General features: G+C 43.2%; 1 protein-coding gene across 5 annotated transcripts in view; it reads right to left on the bottom strand.

Annotated features, from left to right (window-relative positions):
• tns2a (tensin 2a) overlaps window positions 1-24,842 on the bottom strand; it is a 50,924-nt gene that overhangs the window by 7,548 nt on the left and 18,534 nt on the right. For 3 of the 5 annotated variants that reach the window (XM_051425026.1, XM_051425028.1, XM_051425030.1), the window contains exons 4-18: window positions 12,299-12,337; window positions 11,814-11,855; window positions 10,295-10,344; window positions 9,635-9,818; window positions 9,327-9,377; window positions 9,093-9,215; window positions 7,688-7,752; window positions 7,131-7,214; window positions 5,453-5,565; window positions 4,776-4,836; window positions 4,239-4,314; window positions 3,734-3,863; window positions 2,328-2,393; window positions 1,898-2,014; window positions 49-1,620 (exon numbers count right to left, since the gene is read on the bottom strand). In XM_051425026.1, the coding sequence (XP_051280986.1) occupies window positions 49-1,620; window positions 1,898-2,014; window positions 2,328-2,393; window positions 3,734-3,863; window positions 4,239-4,314; window positions 4,776-4,836; window positions 5,453-5,565; window positions 7,131-7,214; window positions 7,688-7,752; window positions 9,093-9,215; window positions 9,327-9,377; window positions 9,635-9,818; window positions 10,295-10,344; window positions 11,814-11,855; window positions 12,299-12,337 (2,773 nt within the window). The remainder of the gene's footprint in view (window positions 1-48; window positions 1,621-1,897; window positions 2,015-2,327; window positions 2,394-3,733; window positions 3,864-4,238; window positions 4,315-4,775; window positions 4,837-5,452; window positions 5,566-7,130; window positions 7,215-7,687; window positions 7,753-9,092; window positions 9,216-9,326; window positions 9,378-9,634; window positions 9,819-10,294; window positions 10,345-11,813; window positions 11,856-12,298; window positions 12,338-24,842) is intronic. The other 2 variants (XM_051425027.1, XM_051425029.1) reach the window with 2 other exon arrangements.

Below are 24,842 nucleotides of genomic sequence, written 5' to 3'. Positions count from 1 at the left end.
GCTGAAGAAAAACAAATTTCTGAGTGTCTCTGTTTTAACGTGACTCACCAGTGTGTGAGTCAGAGCCGTATGACTGTTGCGAGTCTGGATGGTGATGGTGGTGGTTATGGTTATGCTCTCCAGGCCCGTTGCTATGGCTACAGGGCCCGGTCATGGAGGAGGCCGGAGGCAGTGGGGACGTGGACTCTGATTGGTAGCCCGAGGCGTAGCCCCTGCTTTCAGACGGCGAGGGCTGGTAAGGTGAGCAGGGGCACACCTGGCGGGGCGTTTGGTAACCGCTGCTGCTGCTGCTGTACTTCAGGTCCAGGTGGGAATGAGCGTGGGACCTCGACGCCTCTGGATAAGCCGGGTGACCTGATGGCAAGGGGTCAAATGTGAAGGCCGGAAGATCGTGACCCTGTGGGCCGTAGGAGGCAACAGTGGCTCTCCTGTGCCAATATTCGGCCTCTCTGTCCCTCTCCCACTGCAGCTCAGCCTCCCTGTCTCTCTCCCAGTGGAGGGACAACTCCCTGCCCCGTCTCAGCCCAGGATCCCTCTCCCAGTGGAGCTCTGACCCTCTGGGTAACTCTGCCTCCCTGGCTCTCCTAAGCCCCACCTCCCTCTGCTGAAGCTCCGCCTCTCTGTCCCAGTGGAAGCTGTCATTTCGGTCCAGCCTCAGGCTGTGATAAGCCGCAGAGTCTTCTCTCCTGATGCTGCAGTCTCTGCACGGGCAGCCAGGGGGTGGCAGACCATCCATTAGCATTATATCATGGTAGGTAGGGCTGGTGGAGGGTTTGGGGTGGTGTGGGTGAGGATGGTGGTGGCTGTGAGGAGGGTGGTGGTAGGGGCCGTAGTCGTCTTCCCGACAGTAGAGGCGACCGGGGGCAGACAGAGGGTGGTGATGTGGGTGGTTGTGAGAGTGAGGGGTAAGGTCTGGTGATGGGTATGGGCAGATATGTCGAGATGAGGGAGCCTCCGAGCAGGAGCGGTGTAGGTAGTGCGGTGGGCCACTCTGGCGGTCCCACACGAGGTCGGGAGGTGGAAGGGACTGGTGAGAGTGGGGGCTGTAGTGCTGGCACAGATCCATGTGTGACGGAGGAGCCGCTGGGTTGGGGCTGGCTGAAGGGGTCGCCCCATGGTGCCCGTTGGTGCCAGGAGCCCGATCGAGGCAGTAACCATTAGGCATGAGGAGAGTGCGGTCGCAGCCAGGCTCGGCACAGCGCTGGGACCGGTAACCATCCCGGCAGGAACAGGACCGACTCAGCCTCAGCGTCCCAGTTCTCTCAGAAGGCAAAGAATCTCCATCATCCAAGATGGCGGTCTCCCGCTCTCCATCTCGGTTTCCCTCTATGCCTCCGAGGAGACGTTCTAGCTCCTCTTTCTCCTGTCTGGTTGGCGGCGGCGGGCGAATGGGCTCCTCCTGGCGGTCGGGATGGATAGCTGGTTGGTTCAAATGGATGGAATGGGCTGAGAGGGCGGAGTCAGAACCTTGAGAGATGAGATGATCTGGCCTATCTTCAGCGAGGCCTACCGCTGGGTTGCTGCCATTGGTTGAAGTGAGAGAACCAGAGCATGGACCTCTGCGCTTCTTTATCTGAGCGTAGAGACTGCCGTCTACAGGACCTCTGGTGTGAGCAATATCTAAGACAAGAACACAGTACTCATTAGCCATTCATAGAGCCAGTTATGAGCCTAATATCTGAACTATTCAACAGCTGTAGTGTTTGGTTGTCCTTTCATTTCTACTTGAAGACTAGGCGGCCTGTTTTTGGAAATGACTAGGATCGACAGTCTAGGGTTAGGGTTAATAGAGCTGAAAGTTTAGGCAAAAAGTGTTAACTTCCTGTAATTATCCCTCTTTAGTGATCACCTAACATTAAGCTGAGATGGGATATGGAGAAAAAGGTTAGTGTGTTACCCTCCAGGCTGTCCTGGTACCGCTGGTTAAAGTTCTCATAGGAATCCCAGCGAACCACTGGGTCAGCAGTGTTGTAGTCGACTGTGATAGCTGGGTCATTCTTCTGGTACTCACGCCCTGAGGAAAGACACATTTGATTTATATTCATTTGCATTTGTTTCCGTCCATAAAGTTTCCCTTGCACTTTTGAAGCAGAACAGATATTAAATGTCCAGTGTGTAACATTAAGGAGGATCTATTGGTAGAAATGGAATAATCAGGTATGTTTTCAGTATAATCATCTGAAAATAAGAATTGGGTTTTCGTTACATTAGAATAAGCTTAGTTTTTATCTTGGAAGGTGAGTGGTATTCAGTTTGTTGCAATCTGAAACTTCACCACTTGATGCCACTAAATCCTTTAAGAAGAATTTGAAGTAGAGTGAACCAACCTTTGATTTTCTCAGGTCCAGAGGAGAAGACAAACTCCACTGTGGCATCAGACGGAAAACGCTCATCTGGGTAGAAGAAAAGGAAGAAATAGTCAACATAAGTCAATAATGTATCAAAATTCTCGAAGATCATGTTAAATAGCTCTTTTTCTAAGATATGCATATGGAAAGTTTTAAATTCTCCCCACATTATAGTCTTCAAATGTAAATGTAATCCCTTCATGAGACCCAGATTTATGACAGCATACCAGTTATTGGTCCAGGCCCATGTTCGGGAACCCCGAGAAAGGAATCAAACTGTGTTTCTGCTCCAATATATCAAATACACTAATACTTTCCACAGATGTCTTCTCAGTTGCACAAACCTCCAATGTGTTCATGTACATCTGTAATGCTTCATTTAGTGTAATGGATTGACGACCTTGTACACAACTTGCTCTGCTTTACAGACATGCATCTCAGCTACATGTACTCTGTCATTACAGAGAAAGTTAAACCGAGGAGGAAATGAAGTAAGGAGCATATTCATTACGGACTTAAGCAATAGACCAGTGTTCACTAGGCCTCCTTTACTCTCTCTGAGGGACAGTTAGAGGCACTCGCTCCCTGCATACAGTGCAACTCATTCTCAATATACTCGCCTCCAAAGAGCTGTTATTATGTCCAGGATGGGGATTAAGCTACTACTATTAAGGGATTTATGCAGCCACAGTCTTATGAGGCCATTATAGGTAGCAAACCACGGTGAACACTTTCCCACAATGCTACATTCCAAAGAGCTGCTATTATGTCATTTAGTTGTATGTGGTGATTATCCTACAACAATTAACAAATTGTGCCTAATAATGATGAGTGTCCAATGATGCAAAATCAGCAGAATCCGATCCAGCGTTTAGGGAACAATATCATTCATCCTCATAAGTTTCAAGTGGGGCCATGGAACTTTTGACAGTAACATATCATACATAAAAATCAGAAGTTGACTGGCTGACTTTAAATAGATATTTCTGCATGAACTGACATTACTGAATCAGTTTATTCACTTCAAATACTGTGGAATAGGTACAGCCCACTCTAATGTATTTGGACAAAACTGCCATATTTTCTAAAAAATCTCTCTCCACCAGAGCTGTGGCTCAGAGGCAGAGCCTCCTTAATCGGAAGGTTGTGGGTTTGATCCCCGGCTCCTGGTGCCACATGTTGAAGTATCCTTGAGCAAGATACACACACTGATGCCGTGCATCGGTGTGTGAATGTTAGTTTCTGTTAGATGGACTTTGCCATTACTGAGTGAGTGTGTGTGAAAGGGTGAATGTGGCACGTAGTGTAAAAGCGCTTTGAGTGGTCGGAAGACTAGAAAGGCGCTATACAGGTCCATTTACCATTTACCACCTACATAAACTTACCAGTAAAAGCTTCATCCAGCTCCCCTTTGCCAAACCAGAGCTGGGATCCGTGGATGGTGCAGGTGTGGAACTGCAACCTGAACACAGTGTCTCTGTCAGCTCCCTGGGCCCGCCTATGGTAGCATTTGACCTGCAGAGGGCAGCAGAGGAGGAGGAAGAGAGACAGATCTAAACACATGGGATAATGAGGAGTTTGAGCAGTAAATTTAAGGCTTTGCGTTCCAAAATGAGTGACACCTACACTTTCGAAATGACTGAGAGCACAAAATGGACAAATTATGAATCCTTGTTAACAAAGTGATAAAACTCTTTTCCAGACCAAAGTTTATGTTTCATTTCTTTCTGGGGACATGGCAACTTTACCAAAGTTTTTTAGTACATGTACTAGTCATTTGTAAAGTTTCTTCTGTTTTTATGTCTGTTGTAGATAAAAAAAAGTATGAAGTATGTCCCCACCCATATCAAGGGTCCTCTGTTTGTCATTTCCGTTGCCATGTGAACTCACCATGATGTCACCCTTTAGCAGCAGCGCCGGTTCGATGGTCACACACAGGCGCCTGCCTCCAGTTCCTTGAAGGTCACTGTAGACAACACAATGTCCACAAACAAGCCTGTTAGATAACTATAAAATACAAGCAACGCAAGCAGATACAGTATGTGACCAAACATGGACGAACCAACACTGTCAAAGATTGGTTAGTGCGTTGGTATGTTGTCACAGACTACACAACACAAATACAGTTTGTGACAATGTACATTTTTAATCGATGAATGATTGATTGTAGCACCATTTTGATCTATAGTCACACTGATTAACTTGGAGAGGCTTTGAGGTAAACAATAAATATACGAGTTAAAAGCTGGATTGAAGAAGAAAGATGTCCTCTGTGTAATTCTTTTTCACTGCTGTCTCTGTAATTACTCTGTGACAGTGTTAAAACCTCAGCTCATGAAAGAAAACACCCCAGGGCCAACAAATACACAAATACGCCCTGGCTCATCTGCGTTATCAGTTGGCCATATGACAGCAAGAGAGACTCACTATATGCCTGAAGTGTAGACCAACTGCATGGACTGGTAGATCTTCAAGAAGGGGTAGTAACCTAGAAGAAGGGGAGAGAAATTTAAACATAGCGAGCATTATCAACATGAAGACAGAGGAATGTGCTGACTGCCACCCCCGCCTCCTGGACTTGATCATCAGATTAAAGATAAACAGACTAGTTTTTGTGTGGGTGGAGGGTGAATGTGACCATCTATGAGAGCTGCGGTCAGCAACGTTGCTGTGATTCAGCAGCGATGGCCTGCCAGAGCCTGACGCCAAGACAAACATCACATACACATTTTTTTACATGGCATTTTATCTGTACATAAAGGCAGAGTCAGGATACATCTCAATTCATGTTTCCCTTCATCATGTCTTAGTCTACTCCACTGAAGGTGTGCGAGAGAGAGGGATGGAGGAAAAGATGGAATAGCAGGAACAAGGAATCCAGGAAACATGTTTGTATGAATGTATTGATATTCTGTATGTAAAATGATTATGAAATAATCTGGGTTATGATTAAAACTCATAATTTGTAGAAACAATAAAATAGGCTACATGTTCAACTAAAGGCATAGAGATGTACCAGACTTGACACATACATTCAGAGCAGGCACACACACTGTATGTTCTGTGCTTTGGTGATTGGGCTACAAAGAAACAAACAATCGCACCTCCTTCGCCCTGGAAGTTGGGGAGTGACGGGATGAGAACTTGGTGGAGGAAGAGAGGGCTGCTGTTCATCTTGATCGCCCCGGACAGAAGGCCCCCAAAGTAATAGATATATCTGAAAGAGAGAGAGAGGGAGTGAAAGAGATCCTAGTAAGTGAGATATAAATTGGCAACAAGAATAACAGATGGAGGCTGAGATCGTGAACAAACATCTTTAAGAGAGAGAAGAAAAATGCAAACAGCCCCGGAGCAGACGATACTGTTGTCAGATAGCCAACGACAGTGGTTTCTTCAAAGGAGAAAGTGAGGCAGGTAAAAAGAAAGGAAAACATATCTTGCTGAGTCTAAATATTTCACTTTTCCTAAAACTATCTGCCTGTCGGTGGAGAAAATATTTCTTGCGTCTGCCACAGTTGAACTTGATTCAGGAACATTCTTGAATCAGTTGTCATTTTGACACTAGTTTAGTATATTTAGTATATTTGTATGTTAAACATAGTTTCGGGAAATAAGGTGACTTGTTCTTGCAGAGACAGATGAGGTATGTAAAAAAAAAAATCATGTATTGTGTTAAATAGAGTAGCAGTTGACACAATGTATTTTATTTATAAAGGAATAGTTTGACATTTTGGATAATTAGCTTACTAACTTCCTAGCCAGGAGTTAGATGAGAAGATTGATATCACACTCATGCATGTACGCTAAATTTGAAGCTACAGCCTGGAGGTTAGCTTAGCTTAGCATAAAGACTGTAAGCAGGGGGTTACAGCTACCCTGGCTCTGTCCCAAGTGTAACAATATCCACGTAGCAGCACCTTTAAATCTTACTAAGTAACACGTTATAGCTTATACTTGTTTACAAACAACGCATTTTTCCTTTGGACAGACAACTTATGCTAAGCTAACTTAATCCCCTCCAGACATATATTAAGACATATACAAATAGTTTGCCTGGAACAATAATGTGTGTCTGATATGTTTTTTGTGCAAAAAATAAAAAGGTTCCACATTAAAATCCTAAAAAAAACGACATCTACTCCTTCTACATCATAAAAACTTCCAGAATCTCTGAATATGCAAATGTTGTTCATTTCGAAAGTTTTCCTGCTGGACACAAGATGTCTCCTACTTCACTGTAAAGTCCATTTCCAGTGGATGTACACTGGTGGCTTCAAGTTTCTACATCACACTGTACAAGTTGCATACTGGACCAGGACTGACTTCCAGACTATTTGTGATGTCACAAATCCTGCTGGTAGGCCCCGCCCCTTAAAATCAGACTTTCAATGAGCACAGAGAAACTTTCCACTTTCAGCAGATGAATGTGAAAAAACATCCTTCTAGTGTCACACTCTGCACATACAGCATCCAAACAGTGAACAAGAAACATCTCACTGTAGGAACAACATGTTTTGGACTGGAGGGGGACTTTTGATTGTGACATGTCAAAATGTCTGCTGTGAAAAAGGCCAAAACTTGAGGTTGAAGATAAATCAAATCCGGCAGTTGTATGTATGAAGAGCTTGAAGCTAAAAGCTGTTTTCTATTTCTTTTCCCTTCAATAAGATGCTAAGAGGGGATATATTAATTAACCTCGGCTATGATGTGAAATACCCTCAACCACCACCCCCACCCTTCGCCCCCTCCCAATTTCCCCTCATTTCATCCCGTGGCCTCTACCTGTTTTGGGATGGCTGGAGGGAAGAGGACACCTTATCTTCACAGAACTTCCTCATGGCGAGAGTACTGAGAGCCTGGTCCGCCCTGTACATGAATGCACGCAAACACACACACACACACACACACACACAGACACACACAGACACACACAGACACACACATGCTTTAAGCCAACAATTTCCATCATGGGACTTGCACCAGACTCTCTAGATGCCAGAAAGTACATGGAGAGGATACAGCTGGCACTGGCCACAGGATAAACCAGTTTCCACTGTTCCTGTGCAAAATCCACTGGGCTTCATTTATCAAATGACTTATCAACGAAGTCTGAATGGAAATCACTGTGCTGCATATACTTGAACTGCAACACATCAGCCACTGGATGAACGTGAATGCCAACATATTTGGCACGCACGTTTAAAGGGTTGAATTTAAATCCAATATGTTTTTGCACGTCACTTTAATAATCTTTAATGTGTTCCATGTGTGGATATTGTGATGAACAAGAAAATGTCAAAATGTGGCTTTGGATGTCTCCAGCACACACACACACTCACCCTGCGGAGATCTTGCTGTAGTGCATGTAGGCTGCAATAATCACGCCTGTTTTACCTTTATTGCCCTGCAGGAGGGAGAGGGAACAACAGTCATGATGAGCTGATTTCATCCTCAGGCACCGAGGTTTGGACTAAGACAGCTGGCTTTCACAGCTTGTGAGACCTTAGGGTTTAGACTGCAGGGTTGATTTTTGATAGAGAGACACAGACAGACAGAGAGAGAGAGAGAGAGAGAGAGAGAGAGAGAGAGAGAGAGAGAGAAGCAAGGGACAAGGCAGGGACACAGAAAGATGTGGACAAGCACTCTGAATTCAAATTAAAAAGCTCCCTGTGGTGTTTTTATCACACCGGGTGCTCCGAACTTCCTGACACATTCCAAAGAAATTCCAGCCTCAAATTCTTAATGTGACCCCTCCAGATACCAGTACGAAGGCTGGACCTCCACACTGAGCACAAATTAAAGCTCAGTGTGTCTCTCAGTGGAAGATTCTTCATTGACAAAAACTTGTTTATTCCCATCCCTGGCGTGAAATGCAGCTGGGGAAGAATTGCCTGTAGCTGGAATGTTCTGGGAAGCCAGCAGACCACAGAAGTAGTCTGGTTTTAGTATTCAAATTCTCCTGACCAAAACCAATAAATAAAACAGTCAGACAGGCCGTGGGAGCTCAGTCGCCCTCAGTTTTAGCTGGTCACCATTTGGTAGCGGTGGAGCAGTTCAAATTGCCTGACAGGATGACATGAATGAATCACTAAATGATGTGTAACGATGTGGAAGGCAACAGAGTTTGATCTAGATTGTATGGTTAATTTTCTGGTGAGGGTGGAAACGGCTTTTTGAATTATGTGGTGCACTCGGCAATTTTGGTTTTAGTCAAGTTGTGTTTTAACTGCAATATCTAACTGAATTTATTGCATTGTACATCAGAAATTGTGAAAAGAGGGATTAAATTGTACAAGCAGGATAAAGAGATTGACTGAACTGACTTGATGATAACATCATTAACCCAAATAAGTAAATTAATCTATTTTCCAGCTATCTAGCACTGGTGGATTTCAACTAAATACATTTAGTGTACTGAAAGTGTAATTTTGACAATTTATACTACTTTATACTTCATTACACAGCTTTGCTGAAATTTTGATTCTAATTGGTCAAATACGGCATTCTACATGCTGTTATTCAGAAATAACATCAAAATAATGTCTGTTCTTTGTTGTCATTTTGAACATCATTAATTTGAAACCACTGTCAGTAAAAACGTTGCACTACTTCCAAATCAATATGCGTTGCTACTTCGCTACAAAACAAAACTCATTACTACATTCTGATACATCTGCCTGTTTCAGAGCCTGGGAAACAGTGGGACGCCTGTCCGAAAAACCCTGCGGCCCCCTGAACTCTGACCTTGCAGTGCAGGACCACCACGTGCTGAGGGTCAGAGGTCAGCCACGTCTCCATGGCCTTGCAGATGGCACAGATTTTATCCAGCGGTGGGGCGTGGAGGTCTGGCCAGCCAAAGTCATGAACCTGGTGGTTGAGATGGAGGGAAAGATCATGTGGTTTAAGGAGATTTCACTGAAGGCTGTGAGCTGAATTCTTGACACAGAAATGCGGGAACAACAAGAATAAGAATTCTACCTTTGGATTTAGTCGGCTGATGTCGTGGCGCCTCTCGGAGAGGTTCAGGAGCTGAAATGGAAAAGATGAGCCATTGTTAGGGTTATTTTATCATGGGTGTGACAGAAAAAAACAAATAGACTTTGTGGCTTGCTAAGTGTCTTTTGCGGCTTCCTGTGGCTATATGTCAAAATATATAGTCTCTGTTGTCTATTGTGCAGCAAGCATCATCAGATGAATTGAACTGAATACTCTAAGGGCAGAAGTCAAATCACTACTGTCACAAATAGCACAGACAGAGAGAGAGCGCTGCATTTCTGCACCCTCACCAGAAACTTGTCCTGGTGTTTGGACTTCAGCATGGCAGCCACCTCCTTCAGGTTGATACGGTATCTCTGCTCCTCCAGCTTCGGGGGGAAGAAAACGGAGATGATCCTCTCTGTGATGTAGGTCAGGTCGAAGTCATAGTGGCGCTCCATCACTCTCTCCATCACGCGGTCCACACTGAAGCTCCTGGAGGAACAGAGGAGGAAAAAGAAGAGCGAAAGCAGGGGGTCAGGACACGGAGGGAAAGGTGGACATGGGTTCAAATGTGAGCAGCACTACAGGCTGTATGTGGCAGCTCGACATGAATGTGCTCCTTCACACACAAGTCTGGTGAAAGCTCTGGCTGGCTGGATGGTGAGAAAGAGAAAACAGAGCAGCGAAGGAAAAGAGAGAAAATGGATACTGTGTGTGACATGTAGGTCAGATCAAAAGCCAACTTGCTCCATCACATGATTGACTCTAAACCTTCCGGAAAGAATGAAGAAGCGGCGGTCATTAGTCTGAGGGACAAGTGAAAGAGGGCAGAAACAGAGAAAAAGGACACTGATTTGAGCAAAGTGTGGAGCAGTGCACAAACCCATAGACATGATTTGCCTCTTTGGAACAGAGCGACAGGAACTTGAATAACATGTATAATAAGAAATGAATGAGAGGACCTTTACCTTGGCAGGGTGTTTCTCTGTTTGGTATAGGTCAGAGACTTGGTGGACCCCTGTGGGAAAAAACAAAGATACATCTAAAAAAGTCATAGCTTGACTATAATTAATGATCATTTCAGTGTTTACTAATCAGAGCTTTGGCATAATGGTAGCAATATCCTTCAGTCGCAGTACAGTTATCAAGTCGCAACTTGTGTGACATATTTCCTGTAGCTGCCAACAGAGCACAAGTGCACGTTCAGACTGCAAGCGTATTAAGGTCTAAATGCATGGTCCAGTCAAGCTCAGATGCTTTGTTGATTTCATTTAATTTCCACATAGTGAACCAATAAGTAAGATTAACCATGCAGTGTTTGTCTACAGTTACAATCAGATGAAAAACAAGGAGGGAACGGAGAGGAGTAGTTTTGATAAAGAAATTACATTTAGTATAGTGGAATGTGAGGAATCACTAAATAGAGGATTTCATGAAACCTGAACATGAAGGAGTCTATGAATGTTTATGACTGTTGTCATTAAGTGACATTAAGTGTCATTTGGTCAAAACTGAATATTAATAACATTTCTGAAAATAAAATATTCAGGGTTTGGTTTGTAAACATAGCAACATTAAATATGAGCTGCCCTATCTAGAGCCAGTGTTTGGCTTGTCCATTCTGAGCTACCATAGAAACAGCCAGGCTCATTCAAAGGTAACAAAATACAATACATTCCTATCTTCAGGTAATTATACACTAATGAAAACATAGCAATGAATATTATATTCCATTTCTGCCATTAGATCCTCCTAAATGTTACACACTGGACCTTTAAACCTAAAGGTGTATTACAGCCTACAATCGAATGGTGTGGCGCAGTGCGAATCAGTGGGATACACTTGACTCTGAAGTGTGGCTTAGGTGTACCTTCGGTTTCTTTTTTTCAGATTGGGACAAACTAGCTGACTCCAGTGCTCACAACCACAAGTGATTATTGAGACAGACCTTATCCATCTGTCCAGCACAGTCCACACCTGACCTATCCCCCATCACCACCTGGGGTTCCCAAACTGTTTCTATCATATACCTTTGGAAGCAGAAGAAATCCTGACCTTTCCTCTAGTGCCACAATCAGGCCAGATCTTCCACATTGACAACAGATCTGTGAAATCTGATGGGCTGACTGCCATGAAAACACATTCAGTTCACTTCCTCACTCAAGAGGAAGACACTCTTCATGGCCTTCCTTAGCACAACCCTCAGAAGAAACCTGCCTTACACTTTCCTATTATTGCGTCTAATGAATACAGCAACCTTTACAACTGCTGTACACCCTGTGCTGTATCTGGCATTGCTCTCACTTTGGTTTGTTTAGTATGTGCTAAATCAAGTTAAATGAAGCCACAAACGGTTTAACCCTGGCAGGTTTGGAAATTTCCAAGACAGATAGCATTACTCTAGGGACATGGGGGGAAAGTCAAGGGAAGATTCAGAAGCGGGTGAGGAGGACAGGGAGAGAGGATGGGAGGTTAGAGTGTGCTCACCAGGTGCTGGGTGTGTCGAGAAGGAGCCGTCCCTCTACGCTGCTGGATGCAATGAAGGAGCGGTGACAGGATAAAGGAGAACAGAGGAGAGAAGGGTGTGAAGAGGAGGATGGTAAGAGGAAGTAGGGTAAAGGGAGGAGGTTGAAAGGAGGTGAAGAAGGAGGAGAGAAGGGGGAGAGAAGAGGAGGGGATATAGAGGAAGGAAAGGAGAGTTAATTAAACAAACAGACTCTCTAATGGATAAACATCACTACTTCCTGTAGCAACATCAACTTTTTTTTGCCTCTACACTGCAGCGCTCCAGGAATGAACCGAACTCAAACTGGGTTGAGGGCTCGGCTTCCCAAAAGGAATTCAGCAGTAGGAAACCATACGGTGGTTTTGGGAAGCCATGCCTTGTAACTAAGGCTAGACAAAGAGGGAAAACCAGTCTTGTACACAGAATGCTCTTAAGGAAAAGAAATGGGTGTGTGAAAGAGACTTACCAGATCATTGGAGGGAGCTGGGATGCAGGCAGAGGTCACCTGGAACACATAAAGACAGCCACATGTCAATGCAACACTGGTTCGAACACAGGCGGGGAAACAAATCCATCCCTTTTGCTTCAGGACAAAAGGAAGGAGTCAGAGTTGCGAGATGATTAAGAGCAAATGCTTCCTCAGACAAAAAGATAAAGATGGAAAAATCTGCAAAAAAAAGTCTGACTCACTATTGAACCTGAAGTCCACCTTAAAGGAGTAGTTTGTAGAAAATACGCTGATTTGCTTTCTCGCTGAGGGTTTGATGAAAAGTGTGATACCACTCTTATTTCTGTCTCCTTATGAGCTGGGAGAGGGTTAGCCTCAGTTAACTAGGCTGTTCTAACCACAGCTTGTCATTCTTATATTTCAGTTTTGGTAAAATGTTAAACAAAAGAGATATATAGAATGTAGTGCAATGTATTAGTGAGCTTTAGAGGTTCTGGTAGGTGTACCGCCAGTCTTTATGGGCTAAGCTAAAGTTAACTGTCTCCTGGCTTCACATTTAATTTAACTGGCAAGAAAGCAAATAAGGGTATAACAAAATATCATACTAATATTAAGATATATCATATCTAGATATAATATTAAGATTCAAATATCCACAAAAGAAATCCTAAAAAGTCTGGTAAATTAGTAGCACATTAACATCACTGGACAGCTACTGAGGAACTGTAGGCTTTCATTTTTGTCCCTGAAACAATTCTGGGGACCAAGAATAATAATAATAATAATAATAATAATAATAATAATAATAATAATAAGTCATAATTATCTACAAAAGGAATTTTGGGCCATCAATTGCCTAGCTATATTGCGCAAGAATATTTGCCAAAAAGTCATGACATCTTAACCTTGTATCTCAATTTGTCAACTACTGCTGGGAATGCTGCCCATCTAAAGATTAAGATTGTGTTTCACCACTGTCAGACAGCTCAACAGTGCCGCTAGCTGAGGTCAAACTGGGGGAGGAATACAGAGAGAACGACACTTTTAAAAACTACAGTACACGATGATGAACAGATCATAAGCACTGTCTGTAAAACTGCTTAGAGGCTCTTAAGTGCCAAGTAAATACAAGTACAGCTGATGTTAGAGAGCGTGTTTACAAAATGTAAAGTATGTGCACCATGTGAAGCCAGACGCACAGCTGGAGGAGCACTGAGACAGAAACACACACATACAGAGTGACACATCCAATTCCCATGTCTGTTATGGGCCTACAGGTCAATGAACTGCGACCAAAGGAAGCAGGAGCTGAATAGCGGCCCTAATGAAGGGGGCTGAGGGCCACAGTCATACTTACGTAACACGTGGACACACACACGTGGACACACACACACACACACACACACACACACACACACACAAAAGCAGTGTTCCCGCTACAAAGCCCTTTTTGGACTGTTTATTTGGATACAGGAAAAGGGCAAGGGCTTGTGTATATCTCATTGTGCACAAAAGGGAAGTTACACAGACCCTGAACCTTGGGGGTGTGTCACCACATCTGCGTGTGTGTGTGTGTGTGTGTGTGTGTGTGTTGTACAGTTTGTGTTAAACTAACTTTCTTCCCTTCTTTCTTTAGCATCAAGCTCAGTCTTCTAGTGTTGCTTGTGCGTAACAACATACATCAACAGGAAGGCAGAGGAACAGATAATGAGCTAAATCGAGACTTGCCGTGTTTGACAGAAGTCGCAGGAAACAGGTTCGGGTTGAACATCGGCTATCAAATGACTAACTGGACAATGTCCTGTATGACTCACTCTGAGAATTAATGCTTTTTTCCATCTCCGTAGGGAAATGACTCTCAAATCTTATCCTGTGTTGTGGTTCTTTTTTTATTCCCAGTCTGAACCCAATTCCTGACCAGATCCAGTTTGGGCTGGGTCAGACTCTAATTCCTCTTAATTCCCTCTGGCTAACACAGATCAGTTTCACGTTGTTTTTAAGTTTTCTCTTGAATCGGTGCATGTGAACCAATACGACATATGAAGCTCATCTACTAGTATAAAACTGTGTCTTTCAATCAGGTCAGTGCTCTTTAAATTTTGCAGGGTTGGCCCTGATTTTTGGGCCCTTTACATGCAGGACCCTCCTTTTATTGTTCTGCTCCACAACTCTAAATTTCCAACTACCATGGCAAGCGAGCAATTACCTCCTTCCTGTCCCAGTCACATATGTCTTTCCCTGCAGTTTTTCAGGCTATTCCCAGGAAAATACTTTCTTTCTTTGTCTTTTAAACTTTCTACTTTCACTTTCTATATCAGGAAATTAGCCAAATCTTTTGGGCAGGGCAGCTTTGTGTCTTGAAGGACAATGATACTTTTGCAGAGACTGTACATGTTGCACATCCACAGCTGAGTGTATGGTTAAAGGCCAGGATTTGAGACTTGGTATCTCCCGGGAATTCTCACAAAATTCTGTTCCCTTTCCCAGGATAAATACCTGATTTTTAGTATATCTACCTATTTGTTAATGTGTGCCTGCATTCATGTACTGTAGATTGTCGCATGCACATGTGCCTTCTCCAGTTCTTATTAACACAGATATAGTCTGACCTTAAAATGTAGATATGTCAGTAATAAAACTGGATCAACTTTCAGCAGCAGCAGTTTCTTCCTGTAGTTTTTCATGCCAATTTCCAGTGTGGCTGTGTGGCAAAATATAATTTAGTGCAGGATCTGTAAACATACACAGACGGTTCAACAAGTGTTTTTATCAGACATGCAGCAATGATTCTTTTACTGAAGCTTTAATATCAAGCCAGGAATTATACCATAGCCAACGCTGTGCATTCTAGTGATGTGATGTATAACTATGAAAAGGCAGTACAGTACCTCCATCGACATCAAATCAAATAAAATCAAATCAAGTTTATTTGTATAGCCCTTTACAATAGCCGAAAGGTACCCAAAGTGCTTTACAACAAAGCCATGAAACAATACATAACACATATACATGATTCATCAAGGTATTTTATTCAAATAACATTACTATTACATTTAATTATTTAATGTGAACATCAAGTAAAATATACTGTATGCATGTTAAAGAATGTCTGGAAGCAAAGTCTGAAGCCATTTATCAATCAATGTGTAAAACTGCAAGTATACTTTAAGGCCTAAAATGTAAATTGGAAGAACTGGGAGGCTTGGCAAGTACTGTGTATCACCGGGTCAGCAAACGCCTCATTCTTGCTGTGTGGGTCTTGGTGTACGCAACATTCAATGAAAGCCATGCCACAAAACTCATAATGAAATCTGGTGGTATTGTTGGAAAATGCAGCAATTCAAACAGCTTCTAACAAGAAAAATCAAAACCTTCTGGATTCATCCACTGGTTCCAGTTTCTCCTCACTCAGCCAGTCCTGGAAGAAGTCCACCACACAGTCATTGTTTCAAACCTCCAGTTGTTATGACTACAGTTCCTCAAATTTGACTGTGTGTTCCCTTCACTGCTTGTATTTCTAAACGCAGCAGCAATCAGGCTTTACCTGGGCTGATGTTCACACTGCTCATTGAGACATTCTTTCTTCATTTCTAATCTCTCCCTCTTCTCTTTCACTTATTCCTCTGCATCCCTCTCTCCCAGTGCCCGGTAAAGGGGCCTGCTGAGGGCGATTGCTAAGCCAGAACAAACACACCACACCAGATTCCATCTCTCCAGGCCAACACTTACGTACAAACTTCCTGCTAATAGACCTCCACCCATCGCTCTCTCTATTTGAATCCCTTTTGCTTCATTTTACCTCTCATCTTGTCTACCACTCTATCTGTGAGTCTATTTCTCCTTTTTCCCCCTCTCTCTTGACTTGCTCCTCCATTTTTCATCCCTGTTCACTTCCATTTTTTTAACTTGTGCTTTTGCTATTCTGCTGTTTTGTTTCCTACTTTTCTCTTCAGTTACGTCATCCAACTTTCTTACAAATTATGTACTTTCTACATCCTTGCCTTTTTTATACCTCCCCTTTTCACCTTTTCTTTCTCACTCTCTCCGTCTTTGTTTATCCTATCCCCCTACCTCTTCTCTCGATCTCAATACTTGTTTCCCCTTCCTTCTCTTTATTTTCTTTTCTAATCGCTTTCTAACAAACACCTTCCTGTTTGTCTTCCTCTCGCCTTTCCACCTTCGCACCCAGCTTTCTCGAATCCCAGTCATTCACTGCGCAGCCTTTTTGAGCCTCCACTGTCGTTCCTGGTCTTAGAAGCAGTGCCTGAAATGGGCCAGTACTCACCAGTACTGAGTACCTTACTTCTTATTGACTACCACTACACCTGGTGAGCATGGCCGTACCCACCACTGAGGTCAGCGGTATTTTTTCCAAGGGGTACAATAGTCGTGAAATAACTGCCCAAAAATAACAACTTTGATGCTTTGATGAATGCCCCAAAACCCTTCTGGTAAGTTCAGTTTTCAGACCTCAGTATTTCTAAAACCCCGGGTACAGCAACACTGATAAGATACTCCTAAACAACTGTAGCTAGCTCAATGCTAAGCAAACAGCACTGAAAACATCTTTGTTTAAAATGATATATAAACGCCCAAAGAATAGGGGTATGTTATGTTTAGGGTTAGGGTTGTGCTGAATTCGGGTATTGTCACCTTTTTGAGTCCAATTCAGGCACTGCTCAGAAGTGTCTGAAGGTTGATCCCCTGTGACCACCAGTAACCAAATATCCTTGAAAAACACAAAGACCCACGAATAGCTTGTTCTGACTTGCTCCGGATTCAAGCGCATAAATAGCAAAGTAAACACTCAAGTAGCTCAAGAAGATTTGCATGACTTCAAAGGGGCCAATATGGTGAACATGACCAAAACAATCCTGCATACTTTGGAATTTTCACTGTTTTCCTCTGTACAGTCTATACACTTGTTTCCCAGCTTCTCCTTCACTCTATGTAAAACCCTGCCCTCTGCGGCCTCCTCTCAGGTGGGTCCAGCTGGCGAGGCTCAGAGAGCCGTGACCCCCGTAACCCTCTCTTCCATATCTCCACCCCACCCCTCCTCCTTCCCTTCCCCTGCCCTCTTCCCTCCATCTCCATCTGCCAGCCCTCTGTCCTCTTCCTCTCTGTCCGTTTTGTTTTGGTGCAGTGGCCCTGGCTGCTCCAATTCTTTACATGCTCTTTGATCCATCAAAGCCAGAAGAAGCATAGCTAATGGATAATGCACAGCTCTCTCCTCTCAACGCATGGCTTAAGAGCTGTGGGCTCCAAGAGGGATAACTAGGGGGTGAGGTAGCAGCCATGGTATGTTATTAGTGTGAGAAACAGGGGTGTGAGGGCAATGAGTGTGAGAGCCTGCGACAGAGTAAGTCAGTTTGTGTGTGTGAATACAGTATATAATGAAAAATAAGGTATATATTACGTTATTTTTGGTAACTAAATACCAAAAATACACTGTCCATATGACCCATTGTACATTCGACACTTCATACACTACTCAATGATTCAGTTCCCAATTAAGGTAAAATTTTACATATAATTTACTTCCCTGTTGTACAGCAGCGATTTGCATCTTTAAACACATTTTTGCAATCTCACAGATGTCTGCTTTCTGCACGGAAATCCAACATTTACACAGACTGTACCGCTCCATTCGCAAAGACGCAACTTACTGCTGGAACAGGGCAAAAAATGACGTTTAGGTTTTTTACCTAAGGTTTCTGTAGGAGAACACTATGTGACTGAATCATGGCATAACATACAGAGTGCTGAGGTTATCCAAGCAGCTAACCCAACTTGTGACCTGTTGCCATTAGAGGTGGGAAGTAACAACAACTTCTTGTTTCTTTCGTCCAAAGATTCATCATCACGTATGCTGCAAGAATGCATACTTCACCTCGAGCAGGTACTACAACAGTCACTACGTCTGTGAGATCCTGATCAAACCATATCTACTCCATATGAACGCAGCACTCATGCAGCATTTCCTTTGATGGTTAGCCTTAGGCTTAATAGTCTCCCCATTCCTTGAAATCCCTTGGGAGAGCCAATCAGAGAGCACTGATGAAAGCTGCAACGAATCAGCAGTGAAAGCCGATGCTGGCCGTAACCTTGTGTGCTTTCATCATCACCATCATCAGCTAGCGAGCTAAACAAAGAATACAGGGGGCCTTCAAGTGAACAGAGCATAGTGAGATCTTACAGCAATAAGACCCCCGAGGGCTATTTTTTTGATTGCGAGAACAAAGGTGATGCAACAGGTATGTCAGCATGAAGGAAGCAGCGACAGAAAACTGACTCAACAAAGCAGTACAGACACATAAGATTACAAGAAAGGACAAAGCAAGATCACAAACTACTGACATGCTACTTTCACCAGTCAGACATGTATGTAGTAATAGTAGTGTATATGTATGTTGTAATAACCGTTACTTCCGCCTTCTCAAGCGGCGTTCTGGTTAATGTACCGAAGAAGCTAACCACACATTCAAGCCCTATACTACCTTTGAGGTAGCTTGTTGAGAGTTTGAGCAAGATCTTTATTTCTTACACGTTTTCTATCATAGTTCAGATTCCAAATGGATGAATGGTTAAATCAATGAATGAGTTAGGACTGGGGGTTGGCAATCATGTGCTCTATTTGTGGACAATTTCACATGCACCCACCTGTTTACTTAAGCCCTTGTGTTTAACGTGGGTAGAAAATACAACCTTTGCTCTTGTCCTCTTTGCTTAGAAGGGTTATGGGAACAATTTGGTTTTCTTGAGATGATAGAAAGAAACCCCACTTACTTACATGCTTGCTGACTGTAGTTGTACTGGAATGTCACCCAAAAAGAAATGGTTTGGAAAGTTGTTTGTCATGTGGGTTACATGCAGGCTTGGGGAGGATTTCTGTCCTAGTGACCACTGTACAGTTTATCATGCTCTCTTGCAATGAAGTATCCCTGCTTAAGGTCCTAGCTTTAGAGTCCTAGCAAGGTTGCAAACTATATGCCATCTTTTATTTACTTCTTGCACCAATGGAAATATTTAAAGGTCCAGTGTGTAACATCTAGAAGGAGCTAGGAAATGGAATAGAATATTCATAGGTATGCTTTTATTGGTGTATAATCACCTGAAAATAATAAATCTTTATTATAGAATGAGCCGTTTTTATCTACAGGGTCCTCTTCTACACAGTCTGTTGAACTGGCATGTTACTACAGAAGTCCGGAACAGACACTGGTTCTAGGTAGGGGCTACCTCGTGCTTGGAAGGTGAAGGTGAAGTGAGTTAGTTTCAATCTGTAACTACACCGCTAGATGCCACTAAATCCTAAACATTGGTCCTTTAAGACCAGCTTCAACATTTTTATGTGTCTGGCAGTTGAAATGCAGATGGTCTCTCCTTTGCTCAAACCTGCAGGACTCATTTAATGGCAGTTTTGAGAGTTACCTGGCTAAGCTTTATAACTATACTTCAAATGCATCCCACATGTCTAATGCCTCTTAATCATGACAAGGTGGACTTCATGAGAAAACCAGAAAGCACCCAGCCTAACGCGAGGGGACTTCAAGGCCACGGCTGAGCAAAAACAACACCTATGGGTGAAACACTTGTATCCTCTGGACTTAGGAGTCCTGTATCACACTTTTAGTGCTTTTCTGAATGTGAGGCCGGCTAACAAAGCGTTTATCTGTTTTCTTTCTTTTCTGTTTTTCTCACTGCTCAGCACGTTTCCCCTCTCTCACTCTTTGTCTCTTGTTCCCACACTTTCTTTCGACCCCAAAAGGAAAGAAAGGGGTCTCTGTCTCTAGCCATTTCGATTTTGCTCCAAGCAGCTGAGAGGGAGGCCGAAGATATCCCAGGTCACATGGGTCCCTGTGGTGGAGCTTTAATGACCGGGTGGGATGCAATTCCCTGTTATGGAGCTGGGGGTCAATAGTTTTGACTGCGCAGATATACTCGTGAAGTTATGCAGATGGAGAACACAAACAGGAATGCACATGTGTTGCTTGTACAGTACATGTTGAAGGCTGAAGCACAGTTCACAACAGCGGTGTGTTCTCATGTACCCATCTTTATCCTCCTCTCAAGCCAAACATGGGCTGAAGGCTCTAGGCCGGACAAAAATAAATGTGGGCAAATAAACAAAGCAGGAAGACATGGGTAGGGATGAGATTGGAAGAGATCAACAATGGAAAAATCTCCAGTGATCCAACCAACAAGAGGCATTATTACAGATCTTTAGTCCTTCCCTCCCTGTCTGCACTCTGTGGTTGAGCTTCCCTCAACTGTCATTCATCCTGTCGATAAGTGGGCGCAGATACAGTTCCCAAAAGCAAAAACGTCCCCTCCTATTTCTATATTTGCAGCACCCTTCAGCCTAAAAAGTGTTTACCGTATGCCCAAAAATGCATTCACATTCTTCAGGCAGACATTGTGCATTGTTAGCAGTTGCTTGAGGGCCTATCACGCTCTGCAGTACACCACAGCTCACAAACAAGACGACTCTGTGGTGAAATTGTCTTCCTGAGATTTTCTTTTTTTGTTTATCATCTCATGGAGGCCCGAGGAGGAGGATTTAGACAGATGGGACACGAGACAAGAAGACACAAAGACAGGAATACCCCATTAGTAAGGCACACAACTGGTGGAACCCTACCGGAAAGTTTTTGTTATACTTGGTAAGTAGATAGGGAGGTAAACTGTTGATCGGTTGACACAGACTTTGCGTTACTTCCTTCCAGGATTTCTTTGCATTACTTCTGACTCCAGCTTTACATCAACAAACTATTAACTTTTTTTGGGGGGGTATTTTGTCATCATGTGAAATGCCCTGAAATTAAAGCCCAGTACAAACCGTGACTGTGGATATCACTAAAATCTGTGACTCAATATGTGCTGCACCAGTGTGGGTTTCAATAGTTAAGATCCATGGTAACACAGATATCCAAACGGTCTCTTCCTGTTAGATTCAAGAGAGGTCAAACCCACTGGCTAATTAGTGCGGCTTATGCCCCTGCTGGCACACACACACACACACACACACACACATACACACACACACACACACACACACACAGGACTGGCGGGGTCCCAACTTGGCAACTTGGCTAACTTAGCTGTCATGCTTATGGTTTTAACTCTCATCAACATCCCTCACTCACTTGTTAATTCCCTTGCTCAGCCCGCACTTGCCACACACACACACACACACACACACACACACACACACACACACACACACACACACACACACACACACACAGCTTGAACTCAAAACATGCCAGCCTATCTCAGCAATTACCAGAGCTGTCTGTGATACAGGGGCGACTCCTTTAGCCATGAGAGAGACAGCTATAGTCCCTGTAATGTTAAAAAGATACATTTGGATCCTGTTATCCTGAATGACTCACACTGACTACATGAGGATTTGGTGAAGCGCAGGGTCTACAGAAGGGAAACCAAAGGCCTGGGCTCAAGGCCACACATCTCTAACCAGAGATTACTCACTATTGATGTCACTCAGATGCCCCCAAACTACATTTCTGTGATGTTTCCTATCACCTAGTGTTGTGAGTCAGAAGACTGCTTACAGTAAGCTGTTTGAATGAAAGCTAAACATTTGCCGTTAAGTCTAACACCTGAAAACCCGCTAAAAACTAAGCTGTGGCTGACATGGTTTAACAGTAATGAGTGACATATTCCTATAGGAAGTGACAGGAAGTATGAAGGGTGAGGGGGTATGGTGAACTTTTTCAGCCATTACTCCATCATTCCATCTCCTCATCACTTCCTTTGTTATGTTTCTGTTCTAAAAAAGATCTAATATAAGTACTGTGACCTTTAGGAAAATGGCTCCAGTAAAGAAAGAACATGGTTTAAACAGTATCTGAGAAAGACAAAGTAGTTTGCAGACGGTTTCCTCCGCTGTATCCCTGCCACTCTTTCATCTAGAAAGCATTTTCTTTACTAAAAATAAAGAGGGGCTGGGGAGCAGGACTCTAACCACAACTGTCCCAATGAAAGGAATGCTGGAGGAACATCAGGAGGGTTATGTTGCTCTTCCTCTCATCCCTGCATCCTCCCCCACTTCCGCTCTATCTATCTGTACTTGACTGTACATCCTCTTCTTGTAAAGAGGAGCAGGCAGTTCACGGCTCAGTCTCATGTAAAATGTATTTGGACATGTTCAGTGGATAAGGATAAGACAGGATCAGGAATCGTGATACACAGAGAGGAAGCAGGGATTGTAATTACTGTGATACACAGCTGTACACTGCCAACATACACCATCTGTAGGATGGCTTACCAGTCAACCATTTTCCCAGTCAGTACAATGAACTGGGCAGCATTAGAGTAGAGCAGTGCATTTGGGTTAAATGAAATTAATGAAATGAAAAAGTCTATGGCTGAACAATTTTATGTTAAAATTGTCATTTGAAAAACTGAATTTTCAAATCGCAACAATGGCGAGTTTACTCAGAACTTACATAATCACAATGTACAAGCTGGAGATGAAATCAATTTTTATATTTCCTCACTGAATGTTAATTCTGTAACTTGGCAAACACTACTGGTCACTGTCAGATGTATATGCTATCTGTATGCCAGTGTCTGTACATTTTAGTTTGGTAAAAAAAAAAAAAAAGGTTTTGTGAAAGTCTGTATCATTATCATTATTATTAGTATTATTTATTTATTTTTTTTTGTGGAAAAATTGGGCTTTATCTTTTTTGGTAGTATTGTACGATGCAACAGCTTCCACCCCTCTGACTGGCTTTACACACACATTACAAGTTGCTGTCTTGCTTTTCTGTGTTTTGAGACTAAAATATCTCCAAACTAAGGACATGTTGAGTTAGCCAACTGGTATTATTATTATGGCAGGTTCATGGACTGCACATCTAAATTAATTTATTGAATTGTGTTTAAACCTTTTGGCTATGGGCTATTGCATTATAAAATATCTATATTTCATAAAACCATCAGACTATAGAATCTGGATTGGAACATGAATTGGTCTGATGTCTGATATGCAAATTAGGTCAGTATCAGCACCCAATACCAATATTGGACATCCCAATTTAAATTTTTTGCTACTATGTAGACCACATAAAGGTAGGTAGTTTAACATATAGAAAATAAAATTCCTTAGAGCCTTAGACACCATGAACAATGTTGAAGAAATTAACATTTCAATACTTTTATTTGGAGTATGTTCTGTCCAAAACACACCCAGTGACACTGATGGCTTTTAATCGCACAAAAAAATCACCATATACACTGAGTCAGTCCAAATGACCATCACTCTCAGTCTGACAATCAGCCATACAGTCATTCAGTGAACCAGCCTGTGTGATTTCATATCAGTCTGCTCTGAGCTGAGCAAACAGTGATGGAGTTTTTTCCCTGACCAGCGGAAATGCCTCTTCTTGCCTAATTAGACAGACAGGCCAGTCCACTCGTCACGGGCTGCATTTCACTAATTTTAATCCTTCCTCCTCCCACTGTTCCTCTACAACTCCCCCCTATCTCTCTGTCTTTCCCCAACCTTCCCTACATCTCTTTGCCCCCGGGCCTCCCTCTCTCCCCCAATTCCCTATAGACTAAATTTTCCACTTGGGATCAAAGATAAGGAGGAACTGTTCTCTGAGAGAAGAACATGCTGAAAAAACTGTTTACGGCCTTCTGTTTGTGTGTGTGTGTGTGTGTGTGTGTGTGTGTGTGTGTGAGAGAGTCTCTGTGTTTTTAATAGAATAGTAATGGGTCAGCTGGAGGCTGTTGACCTTGTGGGCAAAGAGTAGGGAACAGAATGACAGGAGACAAACAAAAGAAAAAAAGAACTGTACATAGACTACCTATAACCACCAATCACACTCCCTGGGAGGGAAGTTGAAGAATTAAGCGGGGGTTTTTCCAGAGAACTGGGGCTGACGCACTGATAGGATCCTGGACAACGTGGTAATGAGATGTTTTGTCACCGGGCTTACGGCAACCCCAGCCGGGTGGAGATGTAAATAGAAACCTGGTGAGAGCAGGATCGCTTACAGATGACTCACAGAGCTCCAGATGTGTGAGTGCACATAAACACACATGCACACAGTATACACGCCCGTGGAGAAGGATGGGGGTGCTTTGTTCATACACAAGGTAATAACTGTCAAATGTGAACGAAGTGCAAGTCAGGAAACACCTTGAACTCATGACACTCACACAGGTAAGAACAGCACACACCAGGAAGGCTAAAGCTAATCAGCTAGGCAGGCTGCAGCTCATCTGTTAGTAATGTCTCTATCGTCACTAAATGAGTGTGCATTTAGAATTCACAGTATTACAGATTAATGACATCCCGTCTTTATCCTGCCTCAGATTTCCCCCTACACACAAGGTTAGATAACTGCTAAGATGGACACACAAGCAGATCCCCACGCCCTGCCTTATCCGACCTCTCCCTTCCTGAAGCAGTGGCGATGGATATCGCTGTCTAACAACCACACATCAGACTATCACAGACAAGGCATGCTATCAAACAACATCCTGCTCCTTTCTGTAATCAATCTTAATAATGAGTTCAGTTTAT

This window comes from Dicentrarchus labrax, unplaced genomic scaffold (assembly GCF_905237075.1).
Source record: "Dicentrarchus labrax unplaced genomic scaffold, dlabrax2021, whole genome shotgun sequence".
NCBI classification, from domain to species: domain Eukaryota; kingdom Metazoa; phylum Chordata; class Actinopteri; family Moronidae; genus Dicentrarchus; species Dicentrarchus labrax.
This window is presented reverse-complemented; position numbering and strand designations above follow the sequence as displayed.